General features: G+C 34.9%; 1 protein-coding gene across 1 annotated transcript in view; it reads right to left on the minus strand.

Annotated features, from left to right (window-relative positions):
• LOC124364921 (dynein axonemal heavy chain 7-like) overlaps positions 1–17,403 on the minus strand; it is a 167,109-nt gene that overhangs the window by 55,178 nt on the left and 94,528 nt on the right. Inside the window, 7 exon segments of the mRNA XM_046820729.1 lie at positions 1,173–1,514; positions 3,612–3,840; positions 5,290–5,517; positions 9,243–9,423; positions 11,982–12,211; positions 13,239–13,397; positions 15,589–15,729. Coding sequence (XP_046676685.1) covers positions 1,173–1,514; positions 3,612–3,840; positions 5,290–5,517; positions 9,243–9,423; positions 11,982–12,211; positions 13,239–13,397; positions 15,589–15,729 — 1,510 coding nt within the window.

A 17,403-nucleotide genomic window follows, 5' to 3' on the forward strand; every position in this document is an offset into this window, starting at 1 on the left:
TATAACATATGGACAAGTACTTCAAAGTACCAAAACAAAGAACTGGATGAGTAAAACATGGTTCTAGAATTGGTCTATTTACACATAACCACATTTTTGTACACTTGTATTTTCGTGCATTTAACAGTATTAAGTGTTGAAAATAACTTATGTATGGTAATTACAATTTATGCTGATATATGGATATGTCATCTTTGTGTTAAAAATTACTTATCTTCCTTGACAATGCCAAATATATGTAACACCTCAAATTCTAGTTTGAAACTTCATTGTTTAGCATTTTTTTCAACAGCTTAAATTTAAAACCTTATAGTTAAACACTTTTAGTTTAAAACAATTAATCCAAAAGCTGTTACATAAAAGCATTATGTAATGAAATGTTTAACTTTAAGCTTTATTTTAATACTCTAAATGTTATAAGCTAATTAACTTGCAGATGTAATAGATTTTATAACGTCCAAAGCTAGATATACCATAAATTAAAATATTAGGGGCCATAGTAAGTTTATGTTGCTGTTAGATGGTACGGAAAGTAACTTTTGCTGTCTACTGCCACCTGCATAAGTGCAAGTCCAACATCTGCTGAGTATCGATAAAAGCTGTTTATTTATTTCGTTCCATGTTTACATGACTCTTGAAATGTCCATAGTGAGTAAACTCATTATGATTACCTGATGTTTAGACTCTATCTTCATTGTTCCTGTTCACTCAGTATTTGCACAGTATTTTTACCCACGGTTTCACTCACAATTACGCTATCATAGGAACATATTTTCATAAATAGCATTGCACTCATGAGATAAATCATGGGCACTGGAAAATATTCCCATTCAAATTTGTCTTTGCACTTAAAAAAAATGTTTTTATAGTTTTAAGGAACAGGTCACATATATTTTCTGTGGTGACTTCTTTATATATGAGTTCAGTGCAAAAATATTTATTTTTACAACTTTGCTTACCGGTAACTTGTTTTAAAGTTTGCACCTAAAACAAGCTGGATTTCAATATCAAGATGTGTTGTGTTTCTGCTTTTTGTAACACCTAGGTTTGTGACAGAACTGTCCATAACAATCTTGATATTCTTTAGGAATGCTATGTTTCAAGACCAACAGTTCATTCTCATTCTCTAGTATAAAAAAGTTCAAAAATCCACATTATACTAATAGATCCACCTGTGAGAAGATGATAACGCTCTCCAAGTTGTTTAGCGGTTGCAGTCCAACGATCCTTTTCACCTCCAAGACCACCGATCAGTTCCTCAGCCCTCTGCAGCTTCTTGGTACAGAGATCTACATCATCTTGAAGATCCTTGAATCTTGCCTTGTTCTGTTCCAAAACTTTTTCCAGGTCTGCCAGCTTCTTCTGAACCTCCCGCAGCTGTGCCCTCTTGATCTCCAGAGCTGCCATGGCCTTGTTGTAATCGCCTTCGGCCACTGCCAATGCGGCTCTCTTAGGTGCGATTATTTTCGCTTGGACGTCATACTCGGATATGGCTTTTATCCATTTGCACAGACCTGAAAATAACATTTGTATTTATACAAACCTGGCTAATTTGTTCTGTTAATATCTTGAAAATGTATTTTTTTTTTCTTTAAAAACGTAAGATGGTACTAACATTCACGTTTTGAAAATCATTTATAAAAAGATATTCAAACCTTTTTTTCTTAGCGGTTACTAATAATTTAACATACCTTTTTTCTTCCATTTAAATTAGTTAATATCTTGCATTAATACTTAATGCCACTCGTTAATATAAATTGTAATATTTATATTAACACATTAGTGCATAGTCACTTTAGTAAGATGTGGGGTACTTTATTTGTAGTACCGGTAATTTTAGTTTTTATAATGTTATGTTTGCATTCCTGGAACCCTTACAGTTTTATGAACTCAGTGAGCACATGTTTGTTTATGTTAACCTAACCTCACTTTCTAAGATCCAATTATGTTGTGGCCTCCATTTACAGTTACACATGGAAGATGAGATCTATTCAAAATTACTACTTATAGTGCATATTTCAATTCAATATTTGTAATTTGTCTTATAACAAAACAACATATATAGATTATAACTTATCTCACTAAAAAGACATTAATTAGTTTTAATGAACTTAATAGGTGTAGTTGTCCATTACATCAGATACCGTGGATTTGTACAAAATGGCATTTTTTTGTTTATCTTTACATTTTTTAAATTTCAACTGTATATTGGATTACTACACACTAACATAATGATTATTATTTAAACTACAGTAAATAATGAAGATTTAAAATATAACTTGAGGTTGATAATATTGCTTTAGTACAACTTCCGTGTTTTGTAAGTTCTATTACCCTGGATTATTTGAGTGTATAATTAAGGTGTACACAATCAGAAAATAATGTTCTCCACATTTATAGTGTCTAATTTACCAGGACACCCTCTAGTACGTGTTTTAAATTGAAATATTAAACTATTTTACCAATGTATTTTGTATATAATGAGCTATATTTAAACAAAAACAAATTAAAGTAACACAACAATATTTTATGCACTAATAATACAAAAAATAATAATAAAATTATCTATGTAATATTGATAACGGCATATTATAGTATACAAACTTTACTTGTTAAGAGTATCACTGAATCCTTAACGCTTGTAACAAATATTCTTTAATAAATTGTGCATTGCTAAATTGCATTTATAATCTCAGTCACTATCTTGTTTGGGATGACACATGGTATAAACCTACACTTATTGACTATTATTATATTCTGCTAGAGCTCAGCAGTTCCCCTAGTGGGTCCATGTTTATCTCTACTTATCAATGTTTAGTTTTCTGCTCTGGCCTTCTAATCTTGAAAATCTTTATGATTGCCCAGTCAATGGTATATGAACTAATCCAAACTAGCATTAAGTGCAGTATTTGTTTGCAGAGAAGAAATCATTCATTAATTCGATTTAGCCAAGACAAACTGCAGTTTGCCTACTCGTACAAAATGACTGCAATTAATTAAAAATTATATTGATTTAAAAAATTTGTATTTCTAAATCCACTTACGTTCAGGTCAAATAGCCAATATAGTGACAAATAGTCAAGGATAACAATGATTCAGTGCCAATCAGTGATAGTGATTATTCAGACCAGTATTGACAATGTTATTTTATTTACTACAATATCAATATATTTTATATTCTAGTACATAATAAATATTAGCTTCAACAGAGTTTATTTATTAATAATTAGATCAAATACTAAGGCATTGTGATTATCATATCCAGATAATTAACCATTTGATCATCAGTTCTGGAGAGGGAACTCCACATATAGTTTCCAGCCATCCATGATAATCGCAAAAGTCAGAAGTAGTGGCTTTTTAAGCTGTCAAAATAGCACAGTAAATTGTGTATGAGCTGATAATAACAACAGAAGAAAACCCAAATTTGGTAACTTTACAAGTAAGACACATTAAATGTCCACAAATTTGTGGAAATGATTAAACATTTCAATGTTTCAAGATGCCAGATATAGCTTACCACAAACTTGTAAATGTTCATCTATACAATTTTGCATGTTCTCATTATTTGGTAAATGTCTTATCTAGGAGGTTATAAGAGTTTACATTACCTTCAGCTGCAGTAGATGCAGTTTTGATTTTTACAGGATCAAAATCTTCATTGTTAAGAAAGCGTTCATTAATCACTTTCATGATTCTTGGGGGGATGTTATCCTTATCAAAATTGATAAGACTGTCTAAGAACTTGATATCACCAAGCACTCGTTTTGACGGCCCCCAGAAATCTTCCACCATCTTGCCACTGCCACCAGGATCTGGTATTCTGTCTGGTTTTACATCCTGCAAGAAAAACAAAGGTATGAAATTTCAAGATTTAAATATAACTGAAAACACTATTTATTAAGTAAAAGCTGCATTTAATACTTTTAATCCAATGTTTCACCTATATTTCCGTCTCTTTTTCAAAATGAGTCTAATCTCCAGTTTTGAGCCAAACTGTAAAACTCTTCAGGTACTGCTCAATTCTTTTGACTCACATTACTGTGAGACATTCCAGTTTCTTTTAGACCCAATTAATTTGAGTATTATCAAAAAAACATAAAACAATGTTTTAAACTACTTCCAGTTTTGTGATTATTTTGATATTATATCACCGCCATGTAGTACTTTGTAAATAGTTTATACGAGGGTCGTCCACAAAGTAACCTCCGTTTTGAAATAAAAAATAAACCAGTTGAGATACAAAAAGTTTATTATATAAATGTTAAAACTACAGCTTTTCTCTACTTTTCTACATATTCACCATACAAATTCAAGCACTTATCATATCTTTTAACAGTTTTTGAAATTCCGTCTTTAAAAAAATCTGCCGCCTGAGAACGTAGCCAACCTGTCACAGCGTTTTGAAGCTCTTCATCACTCGCAAACCTCTGAGATGCAAGCCACCGCTTCATGTACGGGAAAAGATAGAAATCACTGGGAGCCAGGTCCGGGCTGTAGGGGGGGTGGGTCAAAAACGTCCCATTTGAACTTTTCCAACAGTTCTGTTGTTCTTTGAGCTGTATGAAGACAGGGGGTTGTCATGGACAAACAAAACACCAGATGTCAGAAGACCATGACGCTTGTTTTGAATCGCTCGTCGTAGCCATTTTAAGGTTTCACAGTAAAAGGTTTCAGGAAAATGATCCGAAAGTTCCGAGATTGTGAAGCGACAGTTCTTGCGAATTTTCTCATCCACTTTTTTCACCAAGTCATCACTGACGAGAGATGGCCTACCACTCCGGTCTTCATTGTGAACGTTCGTTCTTCCATTTTTTTAAAAACGAACCCATTGACAGACTCATAGTGTTTGGGCCATACACCGCACTCAATTCACGATGAATTTTAGCTGCTGTGTAACTTTTCGATCACAGAAATCTTATTACACCACGAACTTCACACTTGGCGGGATTTTCTATCACGGCGCTCATGTTTTTGCGTTGTAACAAATGAACGCGCGATCGCACGATGCTCTCCATTGCACAGCTAGAAGCGTACTGAACGGCTGCGCACACCGATGTGAGAGTGGCGGCGCTACCCCCACTACTTATCGCGCCACGCCCAAACGGCGGTTTACTTTATGGACGACCCTCGTATATAGTTTTTTGTTGTGAGTTTTAAATTTGAAAATGTTATTGACACAGTCATTCCAGCTCTGCTGGTATCAGATCAAGAGGAAGGTATTAAGGTGTTTAGAAAAGACCTAGACTCATTTTCTAGGTGGTTAACTTTGAAGTATCATCAAGTAACCTTGAGGATGCAGACAGCTTCCATGACAAGGCGGACTCCCTTGGGTGGACTCTTCATGGACTTGACGACAGTGATGTCAGCTGGAGTGAGAGTATCTAGAGCAGCTAGTGCAGCCTGTAGGATGGGCATGGCTTCGGCCAGACGTGCGTCACACTCTGTCCGAATCGCATTAGCTGCCTCTGCTTGTTCGTTGGCTACTGCTTCGTCAGCTTTTACTACCTCCTCTACCTACACACAAGACAACACTGGCTGTTTCATAGTTGCTCAGGTGCACACTAAAAGCTAATTTGTATTTTATTCTTTAATCATGAAACATCACATAGAAAACTTGTGAAAGCTGACAATTTACTATCAATTTTTGCTTGTTATTTTTTATATAATATATTACTTAACTAGTACAATGATACAATGCAAGGTGTCCTACAATGGTATATGTTTTTGACATTCTATAAATAATTGATTCTGCCTTCATTCTATTAAAGTTTTACAGACAGTCTTAAATATAAAAAAGGTTTTTATACAATTTCACAGAATAATTTTCATCATTGCTTATCTACTTAGAGGTTATAGTGAGTGATCACTTTATTCTTTATTCGTTTGCGAAGAAAACTCACCAGATACAAAACTTGTGACAGCCTAAACGGTCATTTACAATCTTATACAAAACATTTCTTCAAATTTGCATAATGTTCACCTGAAAGTACTGTTATTGAGATATGTCTACTTTAAATTTTGTGCTAGTAATGCACTTTTTATATACAGCCTTTATAAACTATTTCCTCACTGATTTTGTAATATTAACATCCAAGCACAAGACAATTTTTTAAACAGTGCAGCATAGGCTGGCTTGATTAACACATTTCATTCAATGCATTGGACCAAACGTATATGACAGATTATCTACAAAAATTCGGGGTGTTACTTGCCCAAATAAATGCAGGCCAATATTTGTAATTTATAATGTAGTTAATAGTTATGTATAGTTAAATTATTGACATCTACCTGTAATTTCACCTCAGTTGAGCGAGAGATAAGTAAGTGCCACACGGAATGGTCTGGCAAGCACAACGGGTTAATAATCAGCTGATTAATATTTAAAAGCTGGAGTTACTAGCTCATTGTTATCATTTTGAACACTAACCACAAAATTTGTTTTGATTCATCACAAATATTTTTCCAAATTTAGTGTTATCTGTTTGTGTATTGTAACCAAAAACCACTTTTGAGCATATACTTATTAAACATACAGTTGGTTTATACAATATTTTTCTCTTATTTTTAATTACATTAAAATATGCAATGTTTTACTACTTACAACATTAATTAAGTGTAACTTTCATTACTTTAATCTTGGTTGATTAATACATTTAACAGCTTATTTATGATGATTGTATTTAGTAAACAATTTAATTTATATTAAGAAATAATACATAACAAATATGGTACAACTAAAAAATTATATATTTAATAATATGCTTTGATACCAGAACATAAACATATAAAACAAAATTTAAAGATAAATTCAACAAAACAACATGACCTGCATCAAAACAATTGTCATTACAAGTATACAAAATGACAAAAATGTACAGATAACTTCAGCTGTTAAGTGCAACAATCATCTGATTATTAATCAGCATTTAAACAACATTAATGAATCGGTTAATGTATTTTACGCGAGAGATGGCCCTCAATCAAACCTTTACTATTCAGTTATAAATTATCATAGCAAAATGAATTGATTTAAAAATGTGAAAACATTTACAAGAGGAAATATTACTTTATTCTTAAACTGTAGATTTGATGAAAAACGTATAAGAATAAGACATATTAAGACATGTTTATGTCTTATTCCTATACATTTTTTATAAAATATACTGTTTAAGTTATTACAAAATTATAGTCACCATTTAAAATTAGGTCAAAGATCTTCATTAGACTAAAAATTTTGTTTGAATTTGAGAAATTTTGAATTTTATACCTTTATTTATCATGCTTGTCCGGCATCATGGTGATATCACCTGTTAAAGCTTCTCCACCCCTACCTCGTACCTGTGCTTCCCTGTCATCAACTCCCTGTACACGATGATGATAGTGTGAGCTTCTTCCTAACTTGGCCGACTCTTCCTTCATCACATTAACCTCACCTGCTACATACAACTGCTTCCCAAACCCCTACCTCATACAGTGCTACCCTGTCATCAACTCTATGTACACTAACACTGAGCTTCTTCCTACCTTGTCCAGCTCATCCTGCATCACACCGACCTCATGTGCTGCAACACCAGCTTTTCTACCCCTACCTTGTGCCTGGTTTCCCTGTCATCAACAACTTCCTGCACACAATGATGATAACAGTCTGAGCTTCTTTCTAACTTGGCCGACTCTTGTTTCATGACATTAACCTAACCTGCTACATACAACTGCTTCCCCAACCCCTACCTCATACAGTGCTACCCTGTCATCAACTCTATGCACACTAACACTGAGCTTCTTCCTACCTTGTCCAGCTCATCCTGCATCACACCGACCTCATGTGCTGCAACACCAGCTTTTCTACCCCTACCTTGTGCCTGGTTTCCCTGTCATCAACAACTCCCTGCACACAATGATGATGACAGTCTGAGCTTCTTTCTAACTTGGCCGACTCTTGTTTCATGACATTAACCTAACCTGCTACATACAACTGCTTCCCCAACCCCTACCTCATACAGTGCTACCCTGTCATCAACTCTATGTACACTAACACTGAGCTTCTTCCTACCTTGTCCAGCTCATCCTGCATCACACCGACCTCATGTGCTGCAACACCAGCTTTTCTACCCCTACCTTGTGCCTGGTTTCCCTGTCATCAACAACTTCCTGCACACAATGATGATAACAGTCTGAGCTTCTTTCTAACTTGGCCGACTCTTGTTTCATGACATTAACCTAACCTGCTACATACAACTGCTTCCCCAACCCCTACCTCATACAGTGCTACCCTGTCATCAACTCTATGCACACTAACACTGAGCTTCTTCCTACCTTGTCCAGCTCATCTTGCATCACACACCGACCTCATGTGCTGCAACACCAGCTTTTCTACCCCTACCTTGTGCCTGGTTTCCCTGTCATCAACAACTCCCTGCACACAATGATGATGACAGTCTGAGCTTCTACCTAACTTGGCCGACTCTTGTTTCATGACATTAACCTAACCTGCTACATACAACTGCTTCCCCAACCCCTACCTCATACAGTGCTACCCTGTCATCAACTCTATGTACACTAACACTGAGCTTCTTCCTACCTTGTCCAGCTCATCCTGCATCACACCGACCTCATGTGCTGCAACACCAGCTTTTCTACCCCTACCTTGTGCCTGGTTTCCCTGTCATCAACAACTCCCTGCACACAATGATGATGACAGTCTGAACTTCTACCTAACTTGGCCGACTCTTGTTTCATGACATTAACCTAACCTGCTACATACAACTGCTTCCCCAACCCCTACCTCATACAGTGCTACCCTGTCATCAACTCTATGCACACTAACACTGAGTTTCTTCCTACCTTGTCCAGCTCATCCTGCATCACACTGACCTCATGTGCTGCAACACCAGCCTTTCTACCCCTACCTTGTGCCTGGTTTCCCTGTCATAAACAACTCCCTGCACACAATGATGATGACAGTCTGAGCTTCTTCCTAACTTGGCCGACTCTTGTTTCATGACATTAACCTAACCTGCTACATACAACTGCTTCCCCAACCCCTACCTCATACAGTGCTACCCTGTCATCAACTCTATGCACACTAACACTGAGCTTCTTCCTACCTTGTCCAGCTCATCCTGCATCACACCGACCTCATGTGCTGCAACACCAGCCTTCCTACCCCTAACTCGTATCTGTGCTTCCCTGTCATAAACTTTCTACACACAATGATACTGACAGTTTGAGCTTTGCTTTACCTTGGCCACATCCTCTGATTCTGACTCCACCTTGGTCATTATCTCCTTGACATCTGCTGCTGCCTGCTGAAGTGCTGGCTGTAGCTGTATCAGCTCATCCTGCATCACACTGACCTCACCTGCTGCATACACCAACTTCTCCACCCCCACCTCGTATCTGCGCTTTCCTGTCATCAACTCCCTGCACACAAAGGCGGTTTTGTTCATATTTTTAGTTGAAAATAAAAATGCTGCAAAAGGAAAAAAAGCACAAGAAGATAATAACTTTCATAAGGTACAAAGTCATGACCTGATCTGTTTTCCCATTCTCTATGATTAATACTAGGGTCGTCCATAAAGTAACCGCCGTTTGGACGTGGCGCGATAAGTAGTGGGGGTAGCCCGCCATTCTCACATCCGCGTGCGCAGCCGTTCAGTACGCTTGTAGCTGTGCAAGGGAGAGGATCGTGCGATCGCGCGTTCTTTTGTTACAACGTAAAAACATGAGCGCCCTGATAAAAAATCCCGCTAAGTGTGAAGTGCGTGGTGTAATAAGATTTCTGTGGTCGAAAAGTTACACAGCAGCTGAAATTCATCGTGAATTGAGTGCGGTGTATGGCCCAAACATTATGAGCGAAGGTGTAGTCCGTCAATTGGTTCATTTTTAAAAAAATGGAAGAACGAACGTTCACGATGAAGACCGGGAGTGGTAGGCCATCTCTCGTCAGTGATGACTTGATGAACAAAGTGGATGAGAAAATTCACGAGAACCGTAGCTTCACAATCTCGGAACTTTCAGATAATTTTCCTGAAATTTCTTGAAGTCTTGTGCATGAGATAGTGACAGAAAAAACTAGGCTATCACAAGTTTTGTGCTCGTTGGATTCCAAAAGTGCTCACCGATGATCACAAAATGAAAAGAATGAGTTCTGCCATAGACTTTCTTACTCGGTATGACGTTGAAGGAGAAACATTTTTGAACAGGATCGTTACAGGAGATGAGACTTGGGTAGCCTATGTGAATGCCGAAACAAAACAACAGTCAATGCAATGGGGTCTCATACCGCTTCGCCAAGCAAGCCAAAGAAAGCTCACCAATCTTTTTTAGCGAGAAAATTGATGGCTACAGTTTTTTGGGATGCTAAGGGAATCTTGCTCGTTGAATTTACGGAGCGTGGTACGACCATTACAGCTGCAGCTTACTGTGAAACCTTAAAACGGCTACGGCGAGCGATTCAAAACAAGCGTTGTGGTCTTCTGACGTCTGGTGTTGTGTTTGTCCATGACAACGCCCGCCCTCATACAGCTCAAAGAACAACAGAACTTTTGGAAAAGTTCAAATGGGACGTTTTTGACCACCCCCTACAGCCCGGACTTGACTCCCAGTGATTTCCATCTTTTCCTGTACATGAAGCGGTGGCTTGCATCTCAGAGGTTTACAAGTGATGAAGAGCTTCAAAACGCTGTGACAGGTTGGCTACGTTCTCAGGCGGCAGATTTTTTTAAAGACGGAATTTCAAAAACTGTTAAAAGATATGATAAGTGCTTGAATTTGTATGGTGAATATGTAGAAAAGTAGAGAAAAGCTGTAGTTTTAACATTTATATAATCAAATTTTTATATCTCAACTAGTTTATTTTTTATTTCAAAACGGAGGTTACTTTGTGGACGACCCTCGTAACAAACCATTATATTACATGTAATGGTATGCAACACATCAGTGTTTAAAATCAATCATAGGAATCATAACTTTCATTAATAAGTACCAAATCAAATGTTGCATAATAAATTGGGTTGTAAATTTAGTGCAAAATTGTTATTGTTGTTAGAAACAAATTCAGATCTTGGTGTCATTTTATGTTTGCCAGTAAACGGAGTTGCTTTGAACCAACAACTAAAACATCCATTGTTAACGAAGTAAATATAACATATTTCAAAATATATAATAAGGAGAGCCAGAATGTTCATTCCAACTAGCCTCAAACTTGATGGTAAAGATAAATTACTACTTTAAGTACTACATGCAAAAAATAATTTTTTAGAAATTTGTATCGACCTTACTCAGTCATCTGTATTAGACTTACAGTCGCTTCACACAAAACACGAAAGAAGAACAGCTTTGACAACCAATAAAGTACTAAAATTTTCATGAACATAACTCAAAAACGACTTATAAAAAAATAAATAGAAAAATAATTGTTAACTTAAGTTTTGGTATCTTTAGCTCATAAGATATTTAACACAATTGGCAAAATCTGAAATTTTTATTTCAAAAATTATAAAGAGATTGAATGTTTTTGTATAAAAAAATATTAAAGTAAGATAGAGACAATATGAGTTGTCTGATTATGAAGAAATACATTTTTTTAGTTATTTTAAAACTAATAAATCATAAATTTTAACTTATAACGAATCTTTGGTCTACCAGTTAAAATTTCTTAAGAAAGCTTTTGAGACTTTGATTAAGTGTTTATTGTGTAAAATGTCTAGTATGTACAGAAATAAGTTTTGTCATAACTAAAAGTATTTTTATTGATTTTAAATAATAACATATTGCTTTGTTGTTAAAAATTTAATATATGTATTACAAAAAATATTTGGGTCAAAGTTCAAAAACTTTCTATTACTAACAGCATAGTACCATAGGAAAAAGGTCTGTACATTATGAATCTCCAAAATAAAAAGCCCAAAATATTTATTTTATTATTAATATATAATACATTATAACACTAAAATGTAATATTTGTTTTGTTCACTTACTCTCGTTTCTTGGAAAGCAAATCTTTGAAAGTGTTGATCAGCTCCAAGTATGATGTGGGTGTGACATACGTGTGCCTCTGTAGCCTCAGGAAGTACTCTACTGCCATGTTGTGGGTGGAAGTGTGGAACTCTTGGCACATCTCGATGCAAGCTGTTCGTTCATTCTCTGGCAGATCAATTTCCCCAAGGAACTTGGTTGCCACAGCCAGCAGTGCGTCTGGCGGCCATGCCTAAGAACATACACACCTTTCATGCCATTATGGCCAAAACATAATAGTGAATTGTCTACAAGAGACTAAACAAAGTTAATAATGTTTAACTGTTCAGTTGATAGAAGTAGAACTTTAAATAAGGTGTAAAAAAGATGGCAGAAGGTTGAAGTTTTTAAAGCTTAAAAGCATAAAAACTAAAAATATTCTGAACTGTGTTAAACAATAATAAAAGTTGTCCCATCTATTTACAAACATTTTGACACCATAAACACATAAAAATTGGCCAAGAAATAATGTAGATAAGCTTTTAACGGTTTTAATGCTCAACAAAATTTTCATTGTTGATATGATTATGGTATCATTACAAAACCATGTATATCTCTAGAAACTGGAGGGTCTGCTGTTTGATTCTCACACACTTGAATTTTTGCTCACCTATGAACCGTGAGATACCAATCGAGAAAAACCACTTTTTACTTTTAAAAAGTCATGGAAAATTATTCATATAACTGTCGATCCAGTTCCAAAGGAACCTTAAATTATGAAATAAATGCAGTGTGTGTCCTCTTATATGATAGTGCACACCCGATCAATATTTTCTTGAGTGACGGCAGAATTCGACCTGCCCAAACGTTTGTCGTTTTGAAATGAATTACCTTTAAAATTCTGAATACCACCTAAAAACAGTACCACAGGATGGTGCTTCAATACCAAAGGCAACTTTGGGATGTTCGACGCACTCCCATAGCCCAAAAATACACTCTCGATAACTCTATGACTTCATAACATTAATCTTTTCAAACAGATGACACAAGTACACTGATGAAATTATATTTGCTGTCCGGTACTGATAGGTGCTCAGAAAATCAGATAAGAATGATAAGATTATTGCTCTATGCACGGTCTGCCAGTATCTCAAAACTTTCAGAGTGACCCTTGTATGTCTAGAAATAGGTAGCATACAGGTACAAACGAAACAGCACAGTCCCATATGTCTATACTAATGGATCAACTCAAGAATCTGTTGGTAGGAAAGTAAACTTACCTGGAACCAATTTATGGTGCAGCAATTGACCAAAGCAGGGAACTTCCGGATTCTGTTCCTGAACCCATCACCGATAGGGCTGAATGCAAGAACCACGTGCAGCTGGTCCTTCACGATTTGTACAAACAAGTTGAAGAGAGCTACAGGGCTTCCATCTGTCTGTTGTAATAAACCAAAACATAAATATATATATTATGGCACTGTTTTATCTGTAATATGTAAAAAAAGGAAAAAAAACATTGTTGATTAAATCACAATTTAGTTATTTTACAAATCACCCAAGTCAAATTATGGGAATTATTTCAGAAAATTTGTTTACAAACAAACATTTTAAATTATATACAGGGATAACCTTTTAATAAAAAACTAGATAGTTTGCTAGTATGTCCACACCGAAATTCAAGTAGTTGCAAACATGGCCTTTTTATAATGAACCCAAAAGCTGCAAAATGTTGGTTATGGTAAACAATGTTGTGAGAATACATGGATCTCTGCCACTAGCTTTAGTACGAGTAGTGATCCACATATATGTGTACCAGTCTAACAGAACTAAATCTGAAATCAACTGAACTCTGCATAAAAACATACTCATGATTCAAACGACTTTATTTGTATCATATATACATACAAAAGGGCGAATTTAGGGCCATAAGACCCTGTCTTACAATTAACCCTAAACTACTCACAGAGTTTCCATAAATTAAGTCATATGAAAACAGCAATGAAGTCATTGTTACTAAATAAAAACTTTTGGTATGAACATGTAAAGGAGAATAGGAAAGAACTCAAATGTCATGAATTTTAAGTACTGATTTTCAACAATTTTCTTCAGTAGTAATTGAAAAATGTAACTCAAATATAAGAAAATTTTAAAAAGTGTATTTAAAATAAGTGAACTAAAGAGAATTGTCTTTGTTATAAATTTTTTGATTTGACAATTTTTTTTTTCTTTTAGGACAATTCTTTTCTGCTTGTTTCCGGAATGACAGGATATTCAGGACGGTTGTGGGTTTGGGCTGCCTCCTGTCGGGATCCCATAAGTAAGGGTACAGGAAGGCACTATATCTCTCAGCCATGTCACTTTGGAAGAAGAGAAGGCCAGCTCTGTTTCAGCCTTTCCAGTCAAAACAGTCAGAGGACAGCCCAGGTATAACAAAGGGTGTCTACTGCTGAGTTATACTTGAATCAGTGACTTTTGTTGACTTTCAATGACCTTTCAGGCACAAAGTCTGTGACCTTTAACAGTGTTTTTGACAAACATCACAAAAGTACTGTACAAAAAGCAAAATCTTTACAAAGCAATATTTTAAGATGTTTGTTGTTGATTTAACTGGGGATATATGCATATATTGAAGAAAAATGTGTACAACGATAATCTTACCTTAAGCTACTGTGTGTGTAGTGCTCAGCAATTTTAATGCTTAGCAATACTTTATAAAAAACAAAACAATTTTGTCTGAAGAATCTTGACAAATACCAATTGAAATCAAAATATTATTGACAAAAGCATGATAATGTATTAATTTGGTTATACATCTACACATTTATACACACAAAGTACAACAACAACAACACATTTTAGCGATAGGTAAATTGGGGACTAACGATCATCTGCCATCTAATAAACATATTGTATTATTGCGTTTTAACGCTTTTAATATGTTTTGAAAAAAAAAAGAATTGAAATAAAACATTATCTAAAATTATATTATACAAGTTAAATTGTATTTCAGCGTGAATGGGTTAGATTTAATTTCAGTTTAACAAAATTTAAAAGTTGATTTTCCACAAATTTGACCACAGTAAATAAAATTATACCCATAAAACAATCTTTCTAAGATGGTATCATGTTTAAATACTGAAAGGATGATATGAACTGGGAGAGGAACTGAAAATTGGTAAAAACTTATGATATAATTGATGGATGGGCTATTAGTTTATTCTGCTATTCTGAGCTGTTATAATTTTTTCAATAGAAATCCCATTTGATTGAAGAATTAATGTTAGCTTTATTCTTATCTGTTTAATGATTTTTAGTATTTTTGTGTAAGTTAAAATGTAGGAACTGTTAGTTTGACTAAACAATGGAATGCAATTCAGTTTGTCATTGTTCTAGAAAATAAAACTTTTGGTTATTTCAAACTGTAGTAATTACTTGATCCTATGTAAAATATCAATTGACAAGAAAAGAAAATTGAGAGTTAGAGGGTTACTTTATTTTTTAAATATCACCTGAGTGCACATCTCAATTGTAATGAAAATGTGTTTTGGTCATTTTTAACTACAAGTTACAGCCTTAAGTATGAAACCTTCTGAGGTTACAACTGTTACAGTTACCACCATAGCCTACCTGTTGAGATTTATCTTTCTGGCGATCAATAACCCTCATCTTCTCACAAATGTCAGCCTTCTCATCAGTACCAAACAGGTTTGGCACCTCTCCTGAGTTAAGCATGTTGCTTATGTCTTCCACAAAAGCCTCCTCTTTGATCTGTCAAATATATTAGTATTTTTATATTAAACTTTGAATATTCAGGCAATGCACAAATTGTGTAACAGTGTTTATAACATATATATTTTATAATACTTGGAGATTTTAACATTCCGACAATTAATGGCACTGCCTTTGATTTTTTCTGTTGCTAAATCTTCAGCTAACATTATTAACAATATAATGTGTGAACATAACCTTTCTTCATACAATAACATTTTAAACTGTAATGATTTAACTTTAGATTTGGTGTTAAGTAATTACAATAATACCATTGTTGAACGGAGCTTTAGCCGTTATTGCCAGTTGACGATTTCCACCCAGCTTTAATTATATTTTGCATAGATAAACCCATAGAGAACAAACCTTGTCCTGATATTTCATCCAAGCAGTATTACTCCTTTAAACATGCAAATTTTTTTTCGAGCTGTACTGTAAACTTAGAGACTATGATTGGGGACTTATGTACAGTCTTACCTCTGTTAAATGAATGTTTAGATTATTTCTATAGTGTATTGTTCTCTTGTATCAGTCAGTGTGTTCTACGAAAGAAGGTGAGAGTTCCAAATAAATATCCAGTATGGTTTTACTCGTGAAATAATTATGGATTTAAAATTAAAAAACAAATGTGCTAAAAAAAGGAAGTACTCTCATCATCATAATGAATTATTTAAGTCTTTAAGAAAGACTGTTAAGGATAAAATACAAGTAGCACATAGAGATTACATTTCTTCGGTAGAGAATAACATAAAATTAAATCCTAATAATTTCTGGTCTTTTATCAAATCAAAACGAAATAATGACCATTTTAGTGTGAGTGAATTTAATAATATGTCTTGTTTTGATGATACATATACTGGAGATAATATACCTGATGCTTTTGCAAGTTACTTTTCATCTGTTTATGACCCTCAACCCTCCTGTTACAATCTGGACCGTTCATTAGTAGTCAATCCTTAGACAATTTTTTTATACCCAGTTTAATTCTAGTGATGTAGTGAGTACCATAAGAGAGCTGAAATCAAAAAGGTCTTCGGGCCCAGATGAATTCCAGCGTATATTCTAAAAAGGTTGTGGGGAGATATTAGCAAAACCACTGTGTTTTAATTTTTAATCTTTCACTTTCGTCATGTGTGTTTCCGGACAAATGGAAGGAGGCCAAGTTACTCCTATTTTCAAATCTGGAGAAAAAAATAAAATTGAGCATTATCGTCCTATTTCATTGATAAATTCATTTGCAAATGTTTATGAGCTTCTTTTGTATAAGCGGATGTTTAGTGCAATCAAGTCTAGGATTTCCTCAGAACAACATGGGTTTCTTACCCAAACGCTCTTCAGCAACAAACTTAATGGAGCTTTTCTTTGAATATATCAGCTGAACTTGATAGTGGCGGTAGACTAGATGTAAATATATACTGATTTTTCAAAAGCATTTGACAGGATAAAATCATGATATTTTGCTGCGCAAATTATTTCTCTTGGGATTTTCATTTGATTTTTGTATATTTATGGTGTCCATATTTACAAAACCGAACTCAGTTTGTGTCAATGTTAAACAAATCTTCTTGTGTTTATACAAGCTCCTCGGGTGTTCCTCAGGGCGAGCAATTTAGAACCTCTCTTGTTTTTAATATTCATTAACGATCTCCTCTGTTGCTTTTCTGACTGTAAATG

The sequence above is a fragment of the Homalodisca vitripennis genome, chromosome 6, assembly GCF_021130785.1.
Source record: "Homalodisca vitripennis isolate AUS2020 chromosome 6, UT_GWSS_2.1, whole genome shotgun sequence".
Classification (NCBI taxonomy): Eukaryota; Metazoa; Arthropoda; class Insecta; order Hemiptera; family Cicadellidae; genus Homalodisca; species Homalodisca vitripennis.